General features: G+C 42.1%; 2 protein-coding genes and 1 long non-coding RNA gene across 4 annotated transcripts; 2 read left to right on the top strand and 1 right to left on the bottom strand.

Moving 5' to 3' along the window:
* Nucleotides 1–6,878: 6,878 nt before the first annotated feature.
* On the bottom strand, nt 6,879–18,761 carry LOC109907624 (uncharacterized). Of its 2 annotated transcripts, none has more exons than XR_004203622.1 (4): nt 18,675–18,761; nt 11,184–11,225; nt 10,786–10,877; nt 6,879–8,146 (listed from the first exon to the last, which is right to left on the bottom strand). It is a non-coding gene; the product is annotated as an uncharacterized LOC109907624 (long non-coding RNA). The 2 variants fall into 2 exon arrangements; XR_004203621.1 differs by having other exon boundaries at nt 10,781–10,877.
* On the top strand, nt 12,963–16,982 carry LOC109907623 (chromosomal protein D1-like). The gene is made up of 2 exons (XM_031793776.1): nt 12,963–13,191; nt 14,306–16,982. Exon 2 carries the CDS (start codon nt 14,389–14,391, stop codon nt 15,508–15,510), a length of 1,122 nt encoding a protein of 373 aa, XP_031649636.1. The 5' UTR covers nt 12,963–13,191; nt 14,306–14,388; the 3' UTR covers nt 15,511–16,982.
* A 2,395-nt stretch (nt 18,762–21,156) lies between the features above and the next one.
* Nucleotides 21,157–25,288, top strand: LOC116354403 (chromosomal protein D1-like). Its single transcript, XM_031793777.1, has 2 exons — nt 21,157–21,495; nt 22,601–25,288. The coding sequence occupies exon 2, from the start codon at nt 22,684–22,686 to the stop codon at nt 23,797–23,799; it is 1,116 nt and encodes a 371-aa protein (XP_031649637.1). The 5' UTR covers nt 21,157–21,495; nt 22,601–22,683; the 3' UTR covers nt 23,800–25,288.
* The last annotated feature ends 220 nt before the right edge of the window (nt 25,289–25,508 follow it).

Raw genomic sequence — 25,508 nt, forward strand, 5'->3', positions numbered from 1 at the left:
CCAAAGGTGCTTCCAGAATCAAATCAAATCAAATCAAATTTATTCATATAGCCCTTCGTACATCAGCTGATATCTCAAAGTGCTGCACAGAAACCCAGCCTAAAACCCCAAACAGCAAGCAATGCAGGTGTAGAAGCACGGTGGCTAGGAAAAACTCCCTAGAAAGGCCAAATCCTAGGAAGAAACCTAGAGAGGAACCAGGCTATGTGGGGTGGCCAGTCCTCTTCTGTCTGTGCCGGGTGGAGATTATAACAGAACATGGCCAAGATGTTCAAATGTTCATAAATGACCAGCATGGTCAAATAATAATAAGGCAGAACAGTTGAAACTGGAGCAGCAGCACGGCCAGGTGGACTGGGGACAGCAAGGAGTCATCCTTTCATGTTGTCCTGAGGCATGGTCCTAGGGCTCAGGTCCTCCGAGAGAGAGAAAGAAAGAGAGAAAGAGAGAATTAGAGAGAGCACACTTAAATTCACACAAGACACCGAATAGGACAGGAGAAGTACTCCAGATATAACAAACTGACCCTAGCCTCCCGACACAAACTACTGCAGCATAAATACTGGATGCTGAGACAAGAGGGGTCAGGAGACACTGTGGCCCCATCCGAGGACACCCCAGGACAGGGCCAAACAGGAAGGATATAACCCCACCCACTTTGCCAAAGCACAGCCCCCACACCACTAGAGGGATATCTTCAACCACCAACTTACCATCCTGAGACAAGGCTGAGTATAGCCCACAAAGATCTCCGCCACGGCACAACCCAAGGGGAAAGTACTTAGTAAAGGGTCTGAATACTTACATACATTTTTTTTATATATAAATTATTTTTTTAAATTGCAAAAACCTGTTAATGCTTTGTCATTATGGTGTATTGTGTGTAGATTTATGAGGGGGGAGGGGGACGATTTATTCAAGGCCGTAATGTAATAAAATGTGGAAAAGGTCTGAATACTTTCTGAATTCACTGTATAAAGGGAGATTAGAAATTATGTAAGTCATGTTATTTGAGAGACATTGATTCTATCTGCTAATTTCATAGCTGATCTACCTCCTTAAAAAACTTTTTTTTTTTAAATAATTGTCGTGGATAAATTATACATGAACCATAGTGTCAGACTTGTATCTTTGCATCATTGCCATGAGCAACCAATGACCATTGAGACCCCTGGAGGGACAGTCCCTATTGGCCGGCTTTGTGCCATGACCACTAATATGGTCCAATGAGAAGAAGTTATGTATGTTTCATATGTTTCACCTGGGACTTTCAAGTTAACTGCCCAGCTGATGAAGACTTGCAGGATAAAATAAGTATTTTTAGATACAGAGAGAGCTTTGATAGTCATCTTGTGTTAGTTAGTGTTCATTGTGTGTTGCAAATCAATAAAAACAAAACAGTGGGATGGATTGTTATGAACATGTTTCATTTCAATAAAGTTACATCTATAAAATGTTATTCATTTGGTTGTTCCAATTATTTTACTGGTAAAGGAAACTGTAATATTCAGTGTCACTTAATTATGTAAATCATCAATGTACATTATGCATATATTTTACAATAACTACAATAACTGAAAAGATATACAGTCAGGTCCAAAATGATTGGAACCCTTGATAAAGATAAGAAAACAATACTATAAAATAAATAATACAAATGCAGAGCTATATGTTGACATACAGTGCATTCGGATAGTACTCAGACACCTTCACTTTTCCCACATTTTGTTAGGTTACAGCATTTTTCTAAAATGGATTTAATAGTTTTTTTTTACCTCATCAATCTACACACAATACCCCATAATGACAAAGCAAAAACAGGTTGTTTGATTTTTTGCAAATGTATAAAAAATACAAAACTGAAATATCACATTCACATAAGTATTCAGACCCTTTATTCAGTACTTTGTTGAAGCACCTTAAGCAGCGATTACAGCCTTGAGTCTTCTTGGGTATGATGCTACAAGCTTGGCACACCTGTATTTGGGGAGTTTCTTCCATTCTTCTCTGCAGATCCTGTCAAGCTCTGTCAGGTTCAATGGGGAGCATCGCTGCACAGCTATATTCAGGTCTCTCCAGAGATGTTCAATGGCGAGCAAGTCCGGGCTCAGGCTGGGCCACTCAAGGACATTCAGAGACATCTGGAGAACCCAGCGTTTGTGGGCGGCGCAGTTGCAGTACCAGGCGGTGATACAGCCCAACAGGATGCTCTCAATTGTACATCTGTAAAAGAGTATGTTTTTAGGTGACAAGACAAATTTCATCAGCCTCCTGAGGTTAAAGAGACACTGTTGCGCCTTCTTCACCACACTGTCTGTGTGGGTAGACAATTTCAGTTTGTCAGTAATGTGTATGCCGAGGAACTTAACTTTCCACCTTCTCCACTACTGTCCCATAGATGTGGATAGGGGGGTGCTCCCTCTGCTGTTTCCTGAAGGCCACGATCTTCTCCTTTGTTTTGTTGACGTTGAGTGGGAGTTTTTAGGTGATTGCGCCAGAGGAGATGGCCGCCGTTTTACGGTCTCCTAACCAATTGTGCTATTATGTGGGGGGTTTTGCAATATTTGTACATTCTTTTGTACATAGTGTTTCTGCAACCGTATATTACGGAAGAAAAGAGATTCTGGATATCAAGACATTTGTGAACAACAGCTGGTGCACGAAATCTAAGGAAGTCTCTATATATTGTGATAAACTGCAGGCCACACTACTTGCCTAGAGAGTTCTCAGCTATACTTTACGTGGCTGTTTATTTACCACCACAGACAGATGCTGGCACTAAGACCCCACTCAGTCAGCTGTATAAGGAAATAAGCAAACAGGAAACCACTCACCCAGAGGCGGCGCTCCTAGTGGCTGGAGACTTTAATGCACGGAAACTAAAATCAGTTCTACCAAATCTCTATCAACATGTTAAATGTGCAACCAGAGGGAAAAAAAATATAGATCACCTGCACTCCACACACAGAGACGCGTACAAAGCTCTCCCTCGCCCTCCATTTGGTAAATCCGACCACAACTCTATCCTCCTGATTCCTGCTTACAAGCAAAAATTAAAGCAGGAAGCACCAGTATCTCGGTCTATAAAAAAATGGTCAGATGAAGCAGATGCTAAACTACAGGACTGCTTTGCTATCACAGACTGGAACATGTTCCGGGATTTTTCCAATGACATTGAGGAATACACCACATCAGTCACTGGGTTTATCAATAAATGCATTGAGGACGTCGTCCCCACAGTGACTGTAGGTTAATACCCCAACCAGAAGCCATCGATTACAGGCAACATTCACACTGAGCTAAAGGGTAGAGCTGACGCTTTCAAGGTGCGGGACTCTAATCCGGAAACTTACAAGAAATCCCGCTATGCTCTGCGACAAACCATCAAACAGGCAAAGCGTCAATACAGGGCTAAGATTGAATCATACTACACCGGCTCCGATGCTCGTCGGATGTGGCAGGGCTTGCAAACTATTACAGACTACAAAGGGAAGCACAGCCAAGAGCTGCCCAGTGACACGAGCCTACCAGACGAGCTAAATCACTTCTATGCTCACTTCGAGGCAAGCAACACTGAGGCATGCATGAGAGCATCAACTGTTCCCCGGATGACTGTGTGATCACGCTCTCCGTAGCTGACGTGAGTAAGACCTTTAAACAGGTCAACATACACAAGGCTGCGGGACCAGACGGATTACCAGGATGTGTGCTCAGGGCATGTGTTGACCAACTGGCAGGTGACTTCACTGACATTTTCAACATGTCCCTGATTGAGTCTGTAATACCAACATGCTTCAAGCAGACCACCATAGTCCCTGTGCCCAAGAACACGAAGGGAACCTGCCTAAATGACTACAGACCCGTAGCACTCACGTCCGTAGCCATGAAGTGCTTTGAAAGGCTGGTAATGGCTCACATCAACACCATTATCCCAGAAACCCTAGACCCACTCCAATTTGCATACCGCCCAAATAGATCCACAGATGATGCAATCTCTATTGCACTCCACACTGCCCTTTCCCACCTGGACAAAATGAACACCTATGTGAGAATGCTGTTCATTGACTACAGCTCAGCGTTTAGCACCATAGTACCCTCAAAGCTCATCACCAAGCTAAGGATCCTGGGACTAAACACCTCCCTCTGCAACTGGATCGTGGACTTCCTGACAGGCTGCCCCCAGGTGGTGAGGGTAGGTAGCAACACATCTGCCATGCAGATCCTCAACACTGGAGCTCCCCAGGGGTACGTGCTCAGTCCCCTCCTGTACTCCCTGTTCACCCAAGACCCAAGTCTAGGACAAAAAGGCTTCTCAACAGTTTTTACCCCCAAGACATAAGACTCCTGAACATCTAACCAAATGGTTAACCGGGCTATCTGCATAGTGTCCCACCACCCGCCAACCCCTCTTTTTACACTTCTGCTACTCTCTGTTCATCATATATGCATAGTCACTTTAACGATACCTACATGTACATACTACCTCAATAAGCCTGACTAACAGGTGTCTGTATATAGCCTTGCTACTCTTTTTTAAAATGTATTTTTGCTGTTGTTTTATTTCTTTACTTACCTACACACACACACACACACACACACACACTTTTTTCCCCACACCATTGGTTAGAGCCTGTAAGTAAGCATTTCACTGTAACCTGTTGTATTCGGCTCACGTGACCAATAAACTTTGATTTAATTTGATATTTTCCTGACACCACACTCCGAGAGCCCTCACCTCCTCCCTGTAGGCTGTCTCGTCATTCTTGGTAATCAAGCCTACTACTGTTGTGTCGCTTGCAAACTTGATGATTGAGTTGGAGGCGTGTATGGCCGCGCAGTCATGGTCGAACAGGGAGTACATGAGGGGGATGAGCACAGTGTTGAGCATCGGCAAAGGGGAGATGTTGTTTCCTACCTTCACCACCTGGGGGCGGCCCGTCAGGAAGTCCAGGAACCAATTGCACAGGGTGGGGTTGAGACCCAGGGCTTCAAACTTAATGATGAGCTTGGAGGGTACTATGGTGTTGAATGCTATAGTCAATGAACAGCATTCTTACATAGGTGTTCCTCTTGTCCAGATGGGACAGGGCAGTGTGCAGTGTGATGGCGATTGCATCGTCTGTGGACCTATTGGAGCGGTAAGCAAATTGAAGTGGGTCTAGGGTGACTGGTAAGGTGGAGGTCATATGGTCCTTGACTAGTCTCTCAAAGCACTTCATGATGACAGAAGTGAGTGCTACGGGGAGATAGTCATTTAGTTCAGTTACCTTTGCTTTCTTGGGAACAGGAACAATGGTGGCCATCTTGCATGTGGGGACAGCAGACTGGAATATGTCAGTAACCACACCAGCCAGCTGGTCTGTCCATGCTCTGAGGATGCGTCTAGGCATGCCGTCTGGGCCAGCAGCTTTGCCAGGGTTAACACGTTCAAATGTCTTACTCACGCCGACCATGGAGAATGAGTGCCCACAGTCCTTGGCAGCGGGCCGCGTCGGTGGCACTGTATTATCCTCAAAGCGGGCAAAGAAGGTATTAAGTTTGTCTGGAGGCAAGACGTCCGTGTTCGTGACGTGGCTGGTTTTTCATTTGTAGTCCGTGATTATCTGCCACATACATCTCGTGTCTGAGCCGTTGAATTGCGACTCCACTTTGTCTCTATACCAACATTTTTCTTGTTTGATTGCCTTGCGGAGGGAAAAACTACACTGTTCATATTCTGCAATATTCCCAGTCACCTTTCCATGGTTAAATGCAGTGGTTCGCGCTTTCAGTTTAGATGGAATGCTGCCATCTATCCACGGTTTCCGGTTAGGGTAAGTTTTAATTGTCACAGTAGGTAAAACATCTCCTATACACTTCCTTATAAACTCACTCACCAAATCGGCGTATATGGCGGTATTATTCTCAGAGCCTACCCGGAACAAATCCCGGTCCACGTGATCAAAATTGATTGTGAGGTATTCAAGGTCAGGTGAACAAAAGTACTTGAGTTCCTGTATGTTGTTACAATTACACCATGAGTCGTTAATCATGAAACATACACCCCCGCCCCTTCTTCTTCCCGGAGAGATATTTATTCCTGTAGGAGTGACGCACTGAGAAGCCAGGTGGCTGTATCGACTCCGACAGCATATCCCAAGAGAGCCATGTTTCCGTGAAACGGAGTATGTTACAATATCTTATGTCTCTCTGGAAAGCAAACCTTGCCCTGATTTCGTCGACCTTGTTATCTAGGGACTGGACATTAGCGAGTAATATATTCGGGAGCAGTGGGTTGTGTGCACGCCTCTGAAGTCTGACCAGAGGACCGCTCCGTCTTCCTCTTGTCTGGCGGCATTGTTTTGGGTTGGCCTCTGGAATTAGTTAAAATGCCCTGGGTGGTGCGGACAAAGGATCCGCTTCAGGAAAGTTGTATTCCTGGTCGTTGTGCTGGTAAGTTGACGTCACTCTGATATCCTATAGTTCTTGAAGAAAAAGAAACGCACACCTATTAAGAAGAGGTAGAAAACTTGAAAATAAAAGAGAGCCGCACACTCTAGGAGCTCAGATGCAAAATGTTTATTTCCAACGTTTCGACAGCCAAGCTGTCTTCATCAGGGTATAATCACAAACACTGCGGGATGACTCGTTTATATAGTGTCAAAAGACACAGGTGTCTGTAATCATGGCCAAGAGTGGCCTAATATCATTGGTTAATAATCAAATATTAAAATGTCATACAAAGAACAGCATACAAACAACAAATGGATAGCATACGATCATAGATTAATTTGACTACACAAGCTTACAAACAATTACAATGGCAAAGTCACAATAATCACAAGAATGGCTTCAGATCAAAGTCTACGTTGAGACCGAAGGGCGCAAGGGTCTTTAAGTTAAAGATCCAGGCAGCCTCTCGTTTTAACAATAAATTATCAAGGTCACGCCCTCTCCTAGGGAGGGTGACATGTTCGATGCCAATATAATGCAGAGACGAAATAGAGTGGTCTGCCTCCAAGAAGTGGGCCGCAACTGGGTAAGTAAAGTTTTTACACCTAATGGTGCTACGATGCTCTGAGATACGTACTTTTAATTTGCGCTTTGTTTTACCTACATAATTTTTACCATAGTTCTTCCCAGCTCTATGTAATAACACTTAAGATTTTCTGGGCTAACAATGTAAGAAAAGACTAAATACTGCAAAGTTTCCCAAGGACTAGAAGCAAGACAGCCCTCTCTGTCTTTTCTGCACGGAGGTGCAAGGTGTACGATCGCCCATCCCCATGAGCCTGTCACCCTGTAAAAACATCTCAAGGATGATCAATGGAAACAGTATGCATCTGGACTCAATTTCGAGTTATGTTGAGTCAATTTCGAGTTATGTTGGCTGACAATTTGTTAGCTACGCTGTCATTACGAACCACATAGCATATCGTTACAGCAGAATCCCAGCTAGCAATGAGGAATCGGCCCAGAAGCGGCCCTCTTCTGGGAGGCCGGAACTAATTGAATTTGCCCAGAATCGGGTGTCGGACTCTGCCCGGAATCAAAATGAATGACTGCCCAGAATCAGCCCAAGTACATCGGGCCGTTTCCTCTACCCAAATTCAGCTAACATCTTACCAGAATCTCCCCAGAAGCGGTCCGATGCAAATTTAAATAAATGTATACAAAATTACCCAATTTAGTCATTTTAAATACTACTATTATACATACAAAGTATACCCATCCACAAAAAAACTGAGAAAACACCATACACCTGGTGACCGTGTCAGCGGGCATGCGCCTGGCCCACAGGACCTCCCCTAACTCGGACGATGCTGTGTCAATTGTGCATCGCCTCATGGGTCTCCTGGTTGTGGCAAGCACGGGACTCGAGACAGCATCTGTAGCAACGCAGTTTGTACTGCGATGCAGTGTCTTAGACTGCTGCGCTACTCGGGAGTGTAATGAACACAAAAGGAGACAGAGAGCTGGGTTCAAGCGCAGGGCGCAGCAGGTGTTTATTGGTAAAGGACCACATGAGGAGGCAGGTAGCTGGGTCCAGGGGCAGGCAGAAGGTCATACACAGGGGGTCCAAAAAGGCAATAGTACAGGCATGGAAAAGGCTTGTAACGTCATCCGGGAGATCAGGCAATAGGTTGATAACAGGAAATCTGATAGGCTAAAGTACAGGCCCCCAATAGGCAAAAGGCATTGTTAGTGAGGCAGGCAGAAACTATCATACACAGGAGTAAATCACGGGAAAAACAGAGCTCCGAATAGAAGTGTGTCACAAAACAAACAATACCTCACAATGACGGGGATGCAAAGAACTGAACTATATAATGTGTGATAATGACATACAAGTGTGTGAACAGGTAATCAAAATTCAGGTGATTGGGATCTGGAGGGTGAGCTGCGTTCAGGGGATCTATGTGCTTGAGAGTGTGAGCTGGAAAGTGGACTGGAAAGTGAGCTGTGTCCAGGGGATCTACATATTTGAGAGTGAGTTGGAAGCAGATGTTACAGGGAGGCTCCATCCACAAAGTTTTTAATGCTTATCAATTGCCTTGCACAAAGTATAAACATTCTAAAATACTACACAGGACTCTTAAAGAATTTAATTTAAATGTTAATTGTATTTCTTGATCACAGAAACAATTAGAAAACATGGAAAAATAAATAATGAAATGTTAATTATTTAAAGCAGCCCTCATCTGCCAGAGAGTGGTCCCAATCCGCCGAGCCCCAAGAAATACATTTGGGCCAGTAAACTCTCACCGGAATCAGCCCGAGCCCCAAATAATACATTTGGGCCAGATAACTCACACCGGAATCGGACCGAGCTCAATCCCCGCATCCTAGCCATAAGTAATACTGACGTCTGCCGAGTCTGACTCTCAGCCGAGTTCCCCGTCTCTACCCAACGTTTATTGACAAGATTATTCCCGTCATTCTTAGTTTAGCTAAATGGTATAGTCGTTGTGCATTCTCAATGGACATTCGGGTCCTTTCGTAAATTCACTCTGACTATCTACAGTACTCTGATTTCAGAGCACTCTCCTCTGAGTGTAATGAATTTATGAGCACTCAACCCCCATTGAATATGGCTGGTGTCAGTAAACTTCAGCAAAAGAGCGTCATTTACAGTCACAGTTACAGTCACCAACGCTCTGGAAAACTGCCTAACCAGCTCTGCTAGGGCGAGTAAAATGGTCAGAGTGGTCTCATTTGTGTCTGGAAGTAGCTAGCAAGCTAGCCAACGTTAGCTTGGGTGCTTGACTGCCATAAGATCAGAAAGCCAAAAGCTGGAGTGTCCAGTGTGCGCTCCGAGAGCGAAAGTTCTGAATTTACAAACAGACAATCTGACTACGCTCTGAATTTACAAGTGCACTCTGGCACTCCAGATTGAATTTAAGAACACACCCAAAGTTGTAAAATGTTTAGCTAGTCATTTGTTATGCTAACTAGCGAGCAAGAGGTTGCATAGCAACAGCATCAACTTCCGGTAGACAAGTGAAGAGACAGTATGCTCAACTGAAAGCATACTGTTTGTTTACAGTATAGTAAAATTAACTATGTAGTATATACTCATTAAGTGTGCAGTGTACGTATGTTAGTATGGGTATTCGCATGCAGCTCTGGTTAACTCTGCCAGGAGGCTGAAACTTGGCTGCAAGTGGCTCTTCCAGCAAGACACTAACCCCAAGAACACATCATAATCTACAAATAAATGATTAATTGACCACAAAACCAATATTTTGCAATGGCCAATCTCAGTCTCTTGACTTGAACCCCATTGAAAACCTGTGGTTTGAATTGAAGAGGGCAGTCCATAAACACAGACAAAGGATATCAAGGATCTGGAAAGATTCTGAATGGAGGAATGGTCTAAGATCCCTCCCGATGTGTTCTCCAATCTCATAAAACATTTTAGAAAAAGGCTCAGTGTCATTATCCTCGCAAGGTGAGGTATTGAAAACAGGGATGACAATAATTTTGACCCCTATCTTTAAAAAATATATATATTACTTGTTAAACTAAATGTATTTCTCTGAATAATAAAACAACATCATTTTCAAATGTTTTTGAGCATTCAATAGCTCAGTATTTCGAGCTAGCAGTATATCGCTGCAGCTGTACATAGTCTATCGGTAAATAGCCCACCCAATTTTACCTACCTCATCCCCATACTGTTTACATTTATTTACTTTTCTGCTCTTTTGCACACCAATATGTCTACAATGTACATGACCATCTGATCATTTATCACTCCAGTATTAATCTGCAAAATTTTAATTATTTGCCTACCTCCTCATGCCTTTTGCACACAATGTATATAGACTTTTTTTTCTGTGTTACTGACTTGTTAATTGTTTACTCCATGTGTATCTCTGTGTTGTCTGTTCACACTGCTATGCTTTATCTTGGCCAGGTCGCAGTTGCAAATGAGAACTTGTTCTCAACTAGCCTACCTGGTTAAATAAAGGTCAAATAAAATAAATAAAAATATTATTTATTTTATAGTCTTTTTTTTGCTCATCTTTATCAAGTGTGCCAATAATTTTGGACCTGCAGGATACATATCTTTTTTTTTTACTGAAAACAAAAATAAATTACATAAAAAGAAATCTCTTGTGCCATAAATTGTGCTAATATATTGTACACAAATGAATTGAATAAATTAAAATTAGTCTCTAATTACTCTTATTTTCTCTAACTCACAAACTAATTCTAAAATCTTTAAGGAGAGCAAGGTATTTTGTTTCATTTCAAAAAAGCATAAAATTTTATAAAAGCAGAATATTTCAGTCACCTTACATTATTCAGCCTTGCAGGCAGCTTGGTGGTTTTCCTGGCCCTCTGCTAGTGGTGGTGCATCCTGGGACAGTTGATATTGATTGTGCCATTTGCTGAGGAGACAGACTGAGACACATTAGTACCCAGCTCACCCCTGCTGAAAAACACATTAACTGCCTGCATTGGGAGCACTGTCTCGTAACCATGGCAAAGCATACAGGGAGCAGGTAGGGGTATTAGGGGGCAGTGGGTTCAACACACAGTCTCTCTGGGATTGTCTCTCAAGCTCTCTCCCTGTTTCTCTCCAAATCCCACACAGAGGCATGTACAGGGTCATGCGCATGTGCACACACACACATACAATTTGTATATATTTTTCTTATTCAGGGTGCTTCCATTACTCATATGTTACCACATACCTCGTATCTCCCTTAATCTCCATCCATCAATCTTTTTCCTGTCTATGGAGACATGAGAACAAAATATAGAGGTAGGGAAAATAAAGGGGTAGCAAATCAAGTTGTGCGAAAATAACAAAAGTAGTGCTTGATATACTGTATATTTTCATTATTTCTACAGTTATAGATCTATGCCATATTATTTTATACAGAAGCTGTAAAAGTTCTCAGCTATACTGTAGTGATCCTCCTCCCTAATGAGCCACCTAGCAATTCCCACCAAGTGGGTTAACCCTATTGGTGTGATGCGTAGGGGGCTTGCTTTTCACGCCAGTGACACCTGTTCACGACCCACTCCCTCCATTCGCTACATTGGTGTCAGAAGTGGGATGGTGGACATGAGGCCATCGAAACGCACGGCCGGACGTGTGAGGGGACTGAGGTGGTCAAAGCACGGGACAAGCCTTCCCAGTCCGAGGGGGTAGTGTAGCGATCCTCGCTAACAATTCCTAAGTGGGTTAACCCTATTGGTGCAATGCATATAGGGTGTTTTCTTTTCACGCCAGCACCACAGGTTTATGTCTCTGTCCCTCAGTTTGCTACTCTCATTGATCTTTTAATTAATGTTATTATCTAAAAGTTTGCCGTTTCAAGCTAACAGATTCAAGAACACAGGTACATCTAGCAATTAATAACTAATTAATTGATGAGATATACATTTTCATGATCCAAAGACCAATAGATCTAGCAGAGTTGGCTGCTGTTGGCACTGTACAAAACATTCACTCTCCATCATGGACAGATCATCAGTAAGAGAGGAGAGAACTCGGCGGAAGTGGACGCTGATGTGGAGCGTGAATATAATGGTGGGGGAATCAAGGAGAATTGGAATGTTGTCCAATAGAATATAAAACGGAGCAAAGAAGCAGACAGTGATGAGAATGTCCCTTCTTATCTTGCAGGAGTACATTTTGTTTGAAAATAAGAATTTGTTCTTAACTGACTTGCCTAGTTAAATAAAGGTAAAATAAAAAAATAAAAAGTGATGAAAATATAACATGTTGCAATTGTGGTGGTAACCAATACGCCGCCTATTTGGAATGCCCAACAAGGGTGAAAGAGAATGAGGTGACCGATGTTAGGGCATTTAAAAGGGTTGAGGGTTCAAATGCTGCTCCTGAATAGTCCATGGTGGTGGATAGGCATTCACTGAAGGCTGCAGGGGTTGCGTTCAACGGCAGAACCCAGATATGTTAAAGGTACAGAAGGTGGACTTTGTGGCCTTTATAGCTATGGCGATTAATGGCACTGCCAAGGTGGAGAGGAAGTCCTGGAAAATAGACTTCGTTGTGGATGCGGCGGAATGTTTCCTGGGCCTGAAAGACTTCTTGGCAGAGGACTTGCATGGAGTATTGTCACAAGCCTCTCAGGTGAGAATTAAACATGAATACATTATTTAACCTTTATTTAACTAGGCTAGTCAGAAGGGCGATATGGGGATTTGAAGGATAGAAGAAGTGGGTGTTTGGGGTTTTTGGTTTTGTCAATGTGGTTTTTATTGTTTTATTTTGGGTGGATTTAAGTTTGTTTTCCCTATCATGTATGGGTTTTATTTTTACCTTGTTTTTTTCAACGTCGTCCAGTTGGTGGCGGTAATACATATTTTGGAGTTGTAGCATGTCCAGATCATCCAGAAGAAGCCCAAGCGTTTTCCCAGGCTTTCAAAGGAAATTAATCTGAGATATGTTATTATGCTTCTTTTTTATTTTATAATAATTGCTCAAGGAAAGAACAGGGGTCATAGACAACATCTTATTTATTTCAGGGAGCGGAAATGAAAAACGTTGTTCCACTTCCCCTTTAGGCGATAGGAAATCAGCTTTCACTCGCTACAACGTCCGGTTGAAATTCAAATCGCTAGCTAGCTAAAAAATTACAACAAAGGCCGATTAAACATCTGGCGACTTTCATGACAAACGATATCTGATAGAAGTGTAGACAGCACCAGCTACGCGAGGATTGTACCAAGGTGAGGCGTGTGCTATTTTCATTAAACTAGTTTAGCCTGCTTGAGATCCGGGGCTGTCGTAAGCGATCGAGCTAATGCTAGCTACCTAGCTGGATATGCTACGTAGTTTGCTAGCTTATTTTAAAGTAAATTTACTTAGGTAGCTAGTTCACCCCGGTCGTAGAAGATGAATGTGATGTTGCTTCGAACATCTGGTAAAGTTGGCTAACTAGCTACTAGTAACCAAAACAGTCACTGAATCAGGATACTAGCTAGATAGATTTCAGTGTCGCGTCAATGCATCAACTTTAGTTTACTTATGGAGGAGAAGACCGTCATATCAGATTTTGTTTATTGTGCACCTTTCCATACACATAATTGCAACGTGACCTATCACAAAATGAAGAAACTGCAATTAGTAAACCATCTATGTTTACAATGTGCATATTACAAGACATTTTAGGCTGGACACATTACATTTTTAACAATACTTTTTCTGATAAAACTAGTTCATTGCATCCGCCATGGAGCCCAGTTTCATAATATTACAAATATGTCCCAGCTGTCTGCCGTAGTTTGAAGTAATCACGAAAAAACAGGCCTTATTTTGGGGCATTTTCCCGGGTCCTAATAGTTATATTGAGCACCAACTCGCCTTCCGACCGTTCTACTCACATTGTTCTAAGTCACGCCGCCTGCTTCGCTGTTGTTGGCAATGCCCACGTTTGTAGTTAAAATGTACACCACAACACATTACTCATGGAACTACTTCCTTGTTATACAGACATACTCACACTTGGCACCATCGAGGTGCGGATGTTTACTTTCTACACAAGTTATCCTAAGAACAGTTTGTAGTGGTAAAATAAAAAGGATACATAAATGGAATTATTAGCGTCACTCCAGTCAGAAGAGACCCTGCGAATGTTCAATTCCATTCATATGCTAGTGTTCCAGTTTAGCTAACGTTCTTTTGCCATGTTTCATCCGTGGGGGAATTTTGACTCATTCTATTGTCCAGCCTAGACATGCTAGCTACACTTTCTCGTGCCCACGTAGGCCAGTTTTATGAAGGGGTGCGTGCACACAGAACATTTTGTTTTTTATTGTAACCTTCTCCATATGACCTTTACAGTGGGAAGCCCTAAGTAGTTCACAAGACCTCCTAGGAAGTGAGCTGGAAGGAAAGAAAGAAGGAGCCAGGTTGCAAGAAAACAGATGAAAGAAGAAGCAACAATGTCGGAAGAAGGGGCAACAATGTCAGAAGAGGGGGCAACAATGTTGGATGAAGGGGCAACGGCGTCGGAAGAAGGGGAAGGGGCAACGGCATCGGAAGAAGGGGAAGGGGCAACGGCTTCGGAAGAAGGGGCAATGGCTTCGGAAGAAGGGGCAATGGATGCCACTGGTAGTGAAGAGGAGTCCGATGAAGCCTTGTCTAATGGCAGCCCCATACCACCTAATAGGGGAAGGGGTAGGCCCAAAGGATCAGGCTCCAAGAAACCTAAGATACTGAGGGTACTAGACAAGCAGCCACGGGGCAGGCCACGTAAAGTGGTTGACCCTAATGCTGTTTCAGCAGAGACAACTGCACCTTTGAAGCGTGGCCGGCCCAAAAAAGTTGAGCAAAAAAAAAAAATGGGTAGGCCGAGGAAGTACCTGCTGTCACCCGAGGAGGAAGAGGAGAGAAAGATACTGAAAAGCCAACCTAAGGGACCTAGAGTGTGGAAGCCGCTCGGAAGGCCGCGCATCCATCCCCGCGGGGATCCCCCCGCCACACCCACCTCTGCCGAGCCACGGAGAAGAGGCCGTCCACTCAAGGCATCAACAGGTAGAGGTGCCCACTTACGGAAGAACCCACCTCCAACTTCTAAAGTTTCAAAGCCCCCCGCTAAAGATGATTCCCCGCGAAAGAGTGGCCGCCCCTTAGGCTCCTTCAAAGCCAAGAGAGCAGCAGAGACGGATAGGTCCAACAGTTCACCCTCAGCCAAACAGGGTTGCACTGTTTCTCCAATAGTAAGGCTTTACCGCTGCTCCAACGGTAAAGCAAATGTGTTCGATGAAGCTGCCTTCCAAGCCCAGAGGCAAAAAGGCAGGAGAAAGACTGTGAACGTTGATTATACAGCTTATGATTCAGAGGAGGAAAATGAAGATACACAGAGAAATGAGGATGAAGTCTTTTCTCTAGTAGAAGATGACGAAGAAGAGGAAATTAAACCACGCGATGGTCATGGCAAGGCTAGTAACCCTGGTAAGGTAGCGGCAGCTATTAAGAAAAAAGAAGTGGTTGTTCCTAAGAGGGGGGGCAGGAAGCCTGGCTCAATCAAAAAGGTTGTAAAGTAAAAGGAACCTGGGCGGAGCAGACTGAACGAGTATCAATAGCATCTTGTAAGATGTTTTTTTAACATTTTATTATCTCTTACCCAACTCTTGTTTTCTCAACTAACCTATGTGTCTGTTTGCTCTTGCTGTTATTTTTTATGGTTTGATGCCTTCGTGGAAACCATGTGGGAAAAACAAGTACTTTTTGTACTTCCTTGGTCATCCATAGCTTGAATGATGTGAAGACAATTTCATTGACCGTTGTTCATCTTTTATTGTTCTGTTCAGACTTATCCCATTTAGATTTTTTCACTGGTACTGTCATTGATACAGTTTCTAATTCCATACACATCCTATAGTTGATGATATTCTCATTGAAGTTTGTTAATCTTGTATTGGTCTGTGCAGATTTGTCCAAATAAACTCAAATGGTTTTAAATCAATTGAATTAGGTAAGTATTTTGTTTTTCGTTTTTTATCTCTCCTTAAGCTCTGTAGTTTTCGAATTGCTAATGTCTTCTAATTTTATTTGCCTTAATTGCCAAAGCTTTGAATGTAACAACTTCCCCTTCCCAGCTATCTTTGTTTCGATATAGATGTTGTTAGTTTCACTATCATGGCACCCTTTTACCTATAAAGTGCACTACTTTTGACCAAAGCCAAAAGTAATGCACTATAGGGGGAATATGGTGCCGTTTGGGACGGTACCATAATCGTAGTTGTTTTCTTTCACTTGGTTCATTGCATACTTCACCTTGTGGAGTCAAGACGGTAACTGTAAACTTCCAATCCATCATCCTTAAGATTTCTCTTAGAAGATGTATGGTTATTGACTATTGTGATGGTTTTGTTTGCCAGTATCATCCTTGTAATTCACTCAACATCACTCCTCACAGTTCTTTTAAAGACTTTTTATGTCAGCTCTTTTTACTTATTTTTTATCACTTGGCTTTCATCTGAAGTGGATGGCTTGGTTTCACAGACTCTGGGTGATGTTGTGTGTAAATGTTCAGATTGTATGTTAAACATGTCTTCATCTAGCCTGGTATTTGTTTATTTATTTAATTATGTGCTGGACCATGATATCAACAGTTCATACTGCATTACAACTTCGTAAATTATGTAATATAAAAATAGTAATTGAGGTACACAACAGAATCTATCATTTGTATGAATTCATGTTCCTGTGACCAAAGCTTGTTAGTTTCATGTTTTCAACTTGGTCTGTTCTCAACTTGGTCTGTTGCTTGGATTAATACAATGTTCTTCAAGATGCAGTTAGAACTATAGAGATACATACTGTAATTTTTACCTATGTATTTATCTCTGTGATCAGAAACAGGTCTGTGAAACCTCCCCAACGTTCATTTGAGGGTAATGTGAATTTCAGTTTTTTTAGAGAGCAAATATTTAGAAAGTTTCATGTAATAAAGTGAAATGTCAAACTTTGTTTTTGTTGATGTTTTTTAATCTCAATAAAACCTAAAATATGACTTAATTTGTCTTTATTTGGTATTATTGTAAAACTTAATTGTTTGAAAAGCATAATGTGGTGAATAAATGGAAGATTTGATAGAAACATTTATTCCTGGCTGGTCAGGATCAAAAAGTCAGTGGTGGAATGTTCACACCGTTTATTGGACCGAGCTCAATCCATAAGTAATACTGACGTCTGCAGAGTCTGACTCTCAGCCGAGTTCCCCGACTCTACCCAACGTTTATTGACAAGATTATTCCCGTTATTCTTAGCTAAATGGTATAGTCGTTGTGCATTCTCAATGGACATTCGGGTCTTTTCGTAAATTCGCTCTGGCTATCTACAGTACTCTGATTTCAGAGCACTCTCCTCTGAGTGTAATGAATTTATGAGCGCTCAACCCCCATTGAATATGGCTGGTGTCAGTAAACTTCAGCAAAAGAGCGTCATTTACAGTCACAGTTAGTCACCAACGCTCTGGAAAACTGCCTAACCAGCTCTGCTAGGGCGAGTAAAATGGTCAGAGTGGTCTCATTTGTGTCTGGAAGTAGCTAGCAAGCTAGCTTGGGTGCTTGACTGCCAGAAGATCACAAAGCCAAAGGCTGGAGTGTCCAGTGTGCGCTCCGAGAGCGAAAGCTCTGAATTTACAAACAGACCATCTGAGTACGCTCTGAATTTACAAGGGCACTCTGGCACTCCAGATTTAATTTAAGAACACACCCAAAATTGTAAAATGTTTAGCTAGTCATTTGTTATGCTAACTATCTAGCAAGAGGTTGCATAGCAACAGCATCAACTACCGGTAGACACGTGAAGAGAGAGTACGCTCAACTGAAAGCATACTGTTCGTTTACAGTATACTAAAATTAACTATGTAGTATATACTCATTAAGTGTGCAGTATACGTATGTTAGTATGGGTATTCGCACGCAGCTCTGGTTGCCTCTGCCAGGAGGCTGAAACTTGTTTGCAAGTGGCTCTTCCAGCAAGACACTAACCCCAAGAACACAATCTACAAATAAATGATTAATTGACCACAAAACCAATATTTTGCAATGGCCATCTCAGTCTCTTGACTTGAACACCATTGAAAACCTGTGGTTTGATTTGAAGAGGGCAGTCCATAAACACAGACAGGATATCAAGGATCTGGAAAGATTCTGAATGGAGGAATGGTCTAAGATCCCTCCCGATGTGTTCTCCAATCTCATAAAACATTTTAGAAAAAGGCTCAGTGTCATTATCCTCGCAAGGTGAGGTATTGAAAACAGGGATGACAATAATTTTGACCCCTATCTTTAAAAATATATATATTACTTGTTCAACAAAATGTATTTCTCTGAACAATAAGACAACATAATTTTCTAATGTTTTTGAGCATACAATAGCTCAGTATTTTTATTATTTATTTTATAGTCTTTTTTTGCTCATCTTTATCAAGTGTGCCAATCATTTTGGACCTGACGGTACATATCAAAATAATTTACTGAAAACAAAAATAAATTACATAAAAAGAAATCTCTTGTGCCATAAATTGTGCTAATATATTGTACACAAATGAATTGAATAAATTAAAATTAGTCTCTAATTACTCTTATTTTCTCTAACTCACAAACTAATTCTAAAATCTTTAAGGAGAGCAAGGTATTTTGTTTCATTTAAAAAAAGCATAACATTTTATAAAAGCAGAATATTTCAGTCACCTTACATTATTCAGCCTTGCAGGCAGCTTGGTGGTTTTCCTGGCCCTCTGCTAGTGGTGGTGCATCCTGGGACAGTTGATATTGATTGTGCCATTTACTGAGGAGACAGACCGAGACACATTAGTACCCAGCTCACCCCTGCTGAAAAACACATTAACTGCCTGCATTGGGAGCCCTGTCTCGTAACCATGGCAAAGCATGCAGGGAGCAGGTAGGGGTATTAGGGGGCAGCGGGTTCAACACACAGTCTCTCTGGGATTGTCTCTCAAGCTCTCTCCCTGTTTCTCTCCAAATCCCACACAGAGGCACGTACAGGGTCATGCGCGCACACACACATACAATTTGTATATATTTTTCTTATTCAGGCTGCTTCCATCACTCATATGTTACCACATACCTCTTATCTCCCTTAATCTCCATACATCAATCTTTTTCCTGTCTATGGAGACATGAGAACAAAATATAGAAGTAGGGAAAAGAAAGGGGTAGCAAATCAAGTTGTGCGAAAATAACAAAAGTAGTGCTTGATATAGTAGTAGTGCTGTATATTTTCATTATTTCTACAGTTATAGATCTATGCCATATTATTTTATACAGAAGCTGTAAAAGTTCTCAGCTATACTGTAGTGATCCTCCTCCCTAATGAGCCACCTTACAATTCCCACCAAGTGGGTTAACCCTATTGGTGTGATGCGTAGGGGGCTTGCTTTTCACGCCAGTGACACCCGTTCACGACCCACTCCCTCCATTCGCTACACTGGTGTCAGAAATGGGATGGTGGACATGAGGCCATCGAAACGCACGGCTGGACATGTGAGGGCATTGAGGTGGTCAAAGCACGGGACAAGCCTTCCCATTCCGAGGGGGTAGTGTAGCGATCCTCGCTAACAATTCCTAAGTGGGTTAACCCTATTGGTGCAATGCATATAGGGGTTTTCTTTTCACGCCAGCACCACAGGTTTATGTCTCTGTCCCTCCGTTTGCTACTTTCACTGATCTTTTAATTAATGTTATTATCTAAAAGTTTGCAGTTTCAAGCTAACAGTTTCAAGAACACAGGTGCATCTAGCAATTAATAACTAATTAATTGATGAGATATACATTTTCATGATCCAAAGACCAATAGATCTAGCAGGGTTGGCTGCTGTTGGCACTGTACAAAACATTCACTCTCCATCATGGACAGATCATCAGTAAGAGAGGAGAGAACTCGGCGGAAGTGGACGCTGATGTGGAGCGTGAATATAATGGTGGGGGAATCAAGGAGAATTGGAATGTTGTCCAATAGAATATAAAACGGAGCAAAGAAGCAGACAGTGATGAGAATGTCCCTTCTTATCTTGTAGGAGTACGTTTTGTTTAATTAGGAGCAGCTGATTGGATTGCCAATTTTGAAGAATCCATTTGAGATGTCAAAACTGGTGGAGAGAGTGCTGGGTAAAGTGAAGGCTGTGAAGATCACTAGAGGTGAGCTTGTTTGGATTCTTTGTTCTTCTGAGTTTTAGAAGGAATGTGTCTCACCCGAGTTTGATGTGTCCTGTGTGTCTCTTCGGAACAGGGCACCCCTCACGGGGGTAATATCTGGCGTTTCACTGGAAGTCATGTGTTTTAAAAGTGGCGGCGGCGGCAGGGTAGCCTAGTGGTTAGAGCGTTGGACTAGTAACCGGAAGGTTGCAAGTTCAAACCCCCGAGCTGACAAGGTACAGATCTGTCGTTCTGCCCCTGAACAGAACTGTTCCTAGGCCGTCATTGAAAATAAGAATTTGTTCTTAACTGACTTGCCTAGTTAAATAAAGGTAAAATAAAAAAATTAAAAGTGATGAAAATATGACATGTTGCAATTGGGGTGGTAACCAATACGCCGTCTATTTGGAATGCCCAACAAGGGTGAAAGAGAATGAGGTGACCGATGTTAGGGCATTTAAAAGGGTTGAGGGTTCAAATGCTGCTCCTGAATAGTCCATGGTGGTGGATAGGCATTCACTGAAGGCTGCAGGGGTTGCCGTTCAATGGCAGAACCCAGATATGTTAAAGGTACAGAAGGTGGACTTTGTGGCCTTTATAGCTATGGTGATTAATGGCACTGCCAAGGTGGAGAGGAAGTCCTGGAAAATAGACATCGTTGTGGATGCGGCGGAATGTTTCCTGGGACTGAAAGACTTCTTGGCAGAGGAGTTGCATGGAGTAATAATTGCCTGGAGTATTGTCACAAGCCTCTCAGCTAATAGAGCCTGAGAATTAAACATCAATACATTATTTAACCTTTATTTAACTAGGCTAGTCTGAAGAAGGGCGATATGGGGATTTGAAGGATGGTGTTTGGGGTTTTTGGTTTTGTCAATGTGGTTTTTATTGTTTTATTTTGGGTGGATTTAAGTTTGTTTTCCCTATCATGTATGGGTTTTATTTTTACCTTGTTTTTTTCAACGTCGTCCAGTTGGTGGCGGTAATACATTTTTTGGGGTTGTAGCATGTCCAGATCATCCAGAAGAAGCCAAAGCGTTTTCCCAGGCTTTCAAAGGAAATTAATCTGAGATATGATGCTATTATGCTTCTTTTTTATTTTATAATAATTGCTCAAGGAAAGAACAGGGGTCATAGACAACATCTTATTTATTTCAGGGAGCGGAAATGAAAAACGTTGTTCCACTTCCCCTTTAGTCAATAGGAAATCAGCTTTCACCCGCCACAACGTCCGGTTGAAATTCAAATCGCTAGCTAGCTAAAAAATTACAACAAAGGCCGATTAAACATCTGGCGACTTTCATGACAAACGATATCTAATAGAAGTGTAGACAGCACCAGCTACGCAAGGATTGTACCAAGGTGAGGCGTGTGCTATTTTCATTTAAACTAGTTCAGCCTGCTTGAGATCCGGGGCTGTCGTAAGCGATCGAGCTAATGCTAGCTACCTAGCTGGATATGCTACGTAGTTTGCTAGCTTACTTTAAAGTAAATTTACTTAGGTAGCTAGTTCACCCCGAATGTGATGTTGCTTCGAACATCTGGTAAAGTTGGCTAACTAGCTACTAGTAACCAAAACAGTCACTGAATCAGGATACTAGTTAGCTAGATTTCAGTGTCGCGTCAATGCATCAACTTTAGTTTACTTATGGAGGAGAAGACTGTCATATCAGATTTTGTTTATTGTGCACCTTTCCATATACATAATTGCAACGTCACCTATCACAAAATGAAGAAACTGCAATTAGTAAACTATGTTTACAATGTGCATATTACAAGACACGTTAGGCTGGACACATGACATTTTTAACAATACTTTTTCTGATAAAAACTAGTTAATTGCATCCGCCATGGAGCCCAGTTTCATAATATTACAAATATGTCCCAGCTGTCTGCCGTAGTTTGAAGTAATCACGAAAAAACAGTCCTTATTTTGGGGCATTTTCCCGGCTCCTAATAGTTATATTGAGCACCGTGGCACCAACTCGCCTTCAGACCGTTCTACTCACATTGTTCTAAGTCACGCCGCCTGCTTCGCTGTTTTCAATGCCCACGTTGGTAGTTAAAATGTACACCACAACACATTACTCATGGAACTACTTCCTTGTTATGCAGACATACTCACACTTGGCACCATCGAGGTGCGGATGTTTACTTTCTACACAAGTTATCCTAAGAACCGATTGTAGTGGTAAAATAAAAAGGGATACATAAATGGAATTATAAGCGTCACTCCAGTCAGAAGAGACCCTGCGAATGTTCAATTCCATTCATATGCTAGTGTTCCAGCTTAGCTAACGTTCTTTTGCCATGTTTAATCTGTGGGGGAATTTTGACTCATTCTATTGTCCAGGCTAGACATGCTAGCTACACTTTCTCGTGCCCACGTAGGCCAGTTTTATGAAGGGGTGCGTGCACAAAGAACATTTTGTTTTGTATTGTAACCTTCTCGATATGACCTTTACAGTGGGAAGCCCTAAGTAGTTCACAAGACCTCCTAGGAAGTGAGCTGGAAGGAAAGAAAGAAGGAGCCAGGTTGCAAGAAAACAGATGAAAGAAGGGGCAACAATGTCGGAAGAAGGGGAAGGGGCTTCGGAAGAAGGGGAAGGGGCAACAGCTTCAGAAGAAGGGGCAATGGTTTCAGAAGAAGGGGCAATTGCGTCGGAAGAAGGGGCAATAGCGTCGGAAGAAGGGGCAATGGAGTCGGAAGAAGGGGCAATGGATGCCACTGGTAGCGAAGAGGAGTCCGATGAAGCCTTGTCTAATGGCAGCCCCATACCACCTAATAGGGGAAGGGGTAGGCCCAAAGGATCAGGCTCCAAGAAACCTAAGATACTGAGGGGACTAGACAAGCAGCCACGGGGCAGGCCACGTAAAGTGGTTGATCCTAATGCTGTTTCAGCAGAGAAAACTGCACCTTTGAAGCGTGGCCGGCCCAAAAAAGTTCAGCAAAAAAAGAAAATGGGTAGGCCGAGGAAGTACCTGCTGTCACCCGAGGAGGAAGAGGAGAGAGAGATACTGAAAAGCCAACCTAAGGGACCTAGAGTGTGGAAGCCGCTCGGAAGGCCGCGCATCCATCCCCGCGGGGATCCCCCCGCCACACCCACCTCTGCCGAGCCACGGAGAAGAGGCCGTCCACTCAAGGCATCAACAGGTAGAGGTGCCCACTTACGGAAGAATCCACCTCCAACTTCTAAAGTTTCAAAGCCCCCCGCTAAAGATGATTCCCCGCGAAAGAGTGGCCGCCCCTTAGGCTCCTTCAAAGCCAAGAGAGCAGCAGAGACGGATAGGTCCAACAGTTCACCCTCAGCCAAACAGGGTTGCACTGTTTCTCCAATAGTAAGGCTTTACCGCTGCTCCAACGGTAAAGCAAATGTGTTCGATGAAGCTGCCTTCCAAGCCCAGAGGCAAAAAGGCAGGAGAAAGACTGTGAACGTTGATTATACAGCTTATGATTCAGAGGAGGAAAATGAAGATACACAGAGAAATGAGGATGAAGTCTTTTCTCTAGTAGAAGATGACGAAGAAGAGGAAATTAAACCACGCGATGGTCATGGCAAGGCTAGTAACCCTGGTAAGGTAGCGGCAGCTATTAAGAAAAAAGAAGTGGTTGTTCCTAAGAGGGGGGGCAGAAAGCCTGGCTCAATCAAAAAGGTTGTAAAGTAAAAGGAACCTGGGCGGAGCAGACTGAACGAGTATCAATAGCATCTTGTAAGATGTTTTTTTAACATTTTATTATCTCTTACCCAACTCTTGTTTTCTCAACTAACCTATGTGTCTGTTTGCTCTTGCTGTTATTTTTTATGGTTTGATGCCTTCGTGGAAACCATGTGGGAAAAACAAGTACTTTTTGTACTTCCTTGGTCATCCATAGCTTGAATGATGTGAAGACAATTTCATTGACCGTTGTTAATCTTTTATTGGTCTGTTCAGACTTATCCCATTTAGAGTTTTTCACTGGTACTGTCATTGATACAGTTTCTAATTCTATACACATCCTATAGTTGATGATATTCTCATTGAGGTTTGTTAATCTTGTATTGGTCTGTGCAGATTTGTCCAAATAAACTCAAATGGTTTTAAATCAATTGAATTAGGTAAGTATTTTGTTTTTCATTTTTTATCTCTCCTTAAGCTCTGTAGTTTTCGAATTGCTAATGTCTTCAAATTTTATTTGTCTTAATTGCCAAAGCTTTGAATGTAACAACTTCCCCTTCCCAGCTATCTTTGTTTCGATACAGATGTTGTTAGTATCCCTATCATGGCACCCTTTTACCTATAAAGTGCACTACTTTTGACCAAAGCCCCATGGACCCTGGTCAAAAGTAATGCACTATAAGGGGAATATGGTGCCGTTTGGGACGGTACCATAATCGTAGTTGTTTTCCTTCACTTGGTTCATTGCATACTTCACCTTGTGGAGTCAAGACGGTAACTGTAAACTTCCAATCCATCATCCTTAAGATTTCTCTTAGAAGATGTATGGTTATTGACTATTGTGATGGTTTTGTTTGCCAGTATCATCCTTGTAATTCACTCAACATCACTCCTCAGAGTTCTTTTAAAGACTTTTTATGTCAGCTCTTTTTACTTGTTTTTTTATCACTTTGCTTTCATCTGAAGTGGATGGCTTGCTTTCACAGACTCTGGGTGATGTTGTGTGTAAATGTTCAGATTGTATGTTAAACATGTCTTCATCTAGCCTGGTATTTGTTTATTTAATTATGTGCTGGACCATGATATCAACAGTTCATACTGCATTACAACTTCGTAAATTATGTAATATAAAAATTGTAATTGAGGTACACAACAGAATCTATCATTTGTATGAATTCATGTTCCTGTGACCAAAGCTTGTTAGTTTCATGTTTTCAACTTGGTCTGTTCTCAACTTGGTCTGTTGCTTGGATTAATACAATGTTCTTCAAGATGCAGTTAGAACTATAGAGATACATACTGTAATTTTTACCTATGTATTTATCTCTGTGATCAGAAACAGGTCTGTGAAACCTCCCCAATGTTCATTTGAGGGTAATGTGAATTTCAGTTTTTTTAGAGAGAGCAAATATTTAGAAAGTTTCATGTAATAAAGTGAAATGTCAAACTTTGTTTTTGTTGATGTTCTTTAATCGCAATAAAACCTAAAATATGACTACTTTTATCTTTATTTGGTATTATTGTAAAGCTTAATTGTTTGAAAAGCAGAATGTGGTGAATAAATGGAAGATTTGATAGAAACATTTCTTCCTGGCTGGTCAGGATCAAAAAGTCGGTGGTGGAATGTTCACACCATTTATTGGACCCACTTGGTGCTTATCTCATTAGCATCATGGCAGCAACATTAAGACTTCTTAAAATGTAAAAAAAAAAAAAAT

This window comes from Oncorhynchus kisutch, linkage group LG17, assembly GCF_002021735.2.
Source record: "Oncorhynchus kisutch isolate 150728-3 linkage group LG17, Okis_V2, whole genome shotgun sequence".
Classification (NCBI taxonomy): Eukaryota; Metazoa; Chordata; class Actinopteri; order Salmoniformes; family Salmonidae; genus Oncorhynchus; species Oncorhynchus kisutch.

Bases quoted from the DNA above. Each gene is read 5' to 3' on its own strand.
- LOC109907623 (XM_031793776.1), top strand. From the start codon at position 14,389: ATGAAAGAAGAAGCAACAATGTCGGAAGAAGGGGCAACAATGTCAGAA.
- LOC116354403 (XM_031793777.1), top strand. From the start codon at position 22,684: ATGAAAGAAGGGGCAACAATGTCGGAAGAAGGGGAAGGGGCTTCGGAA.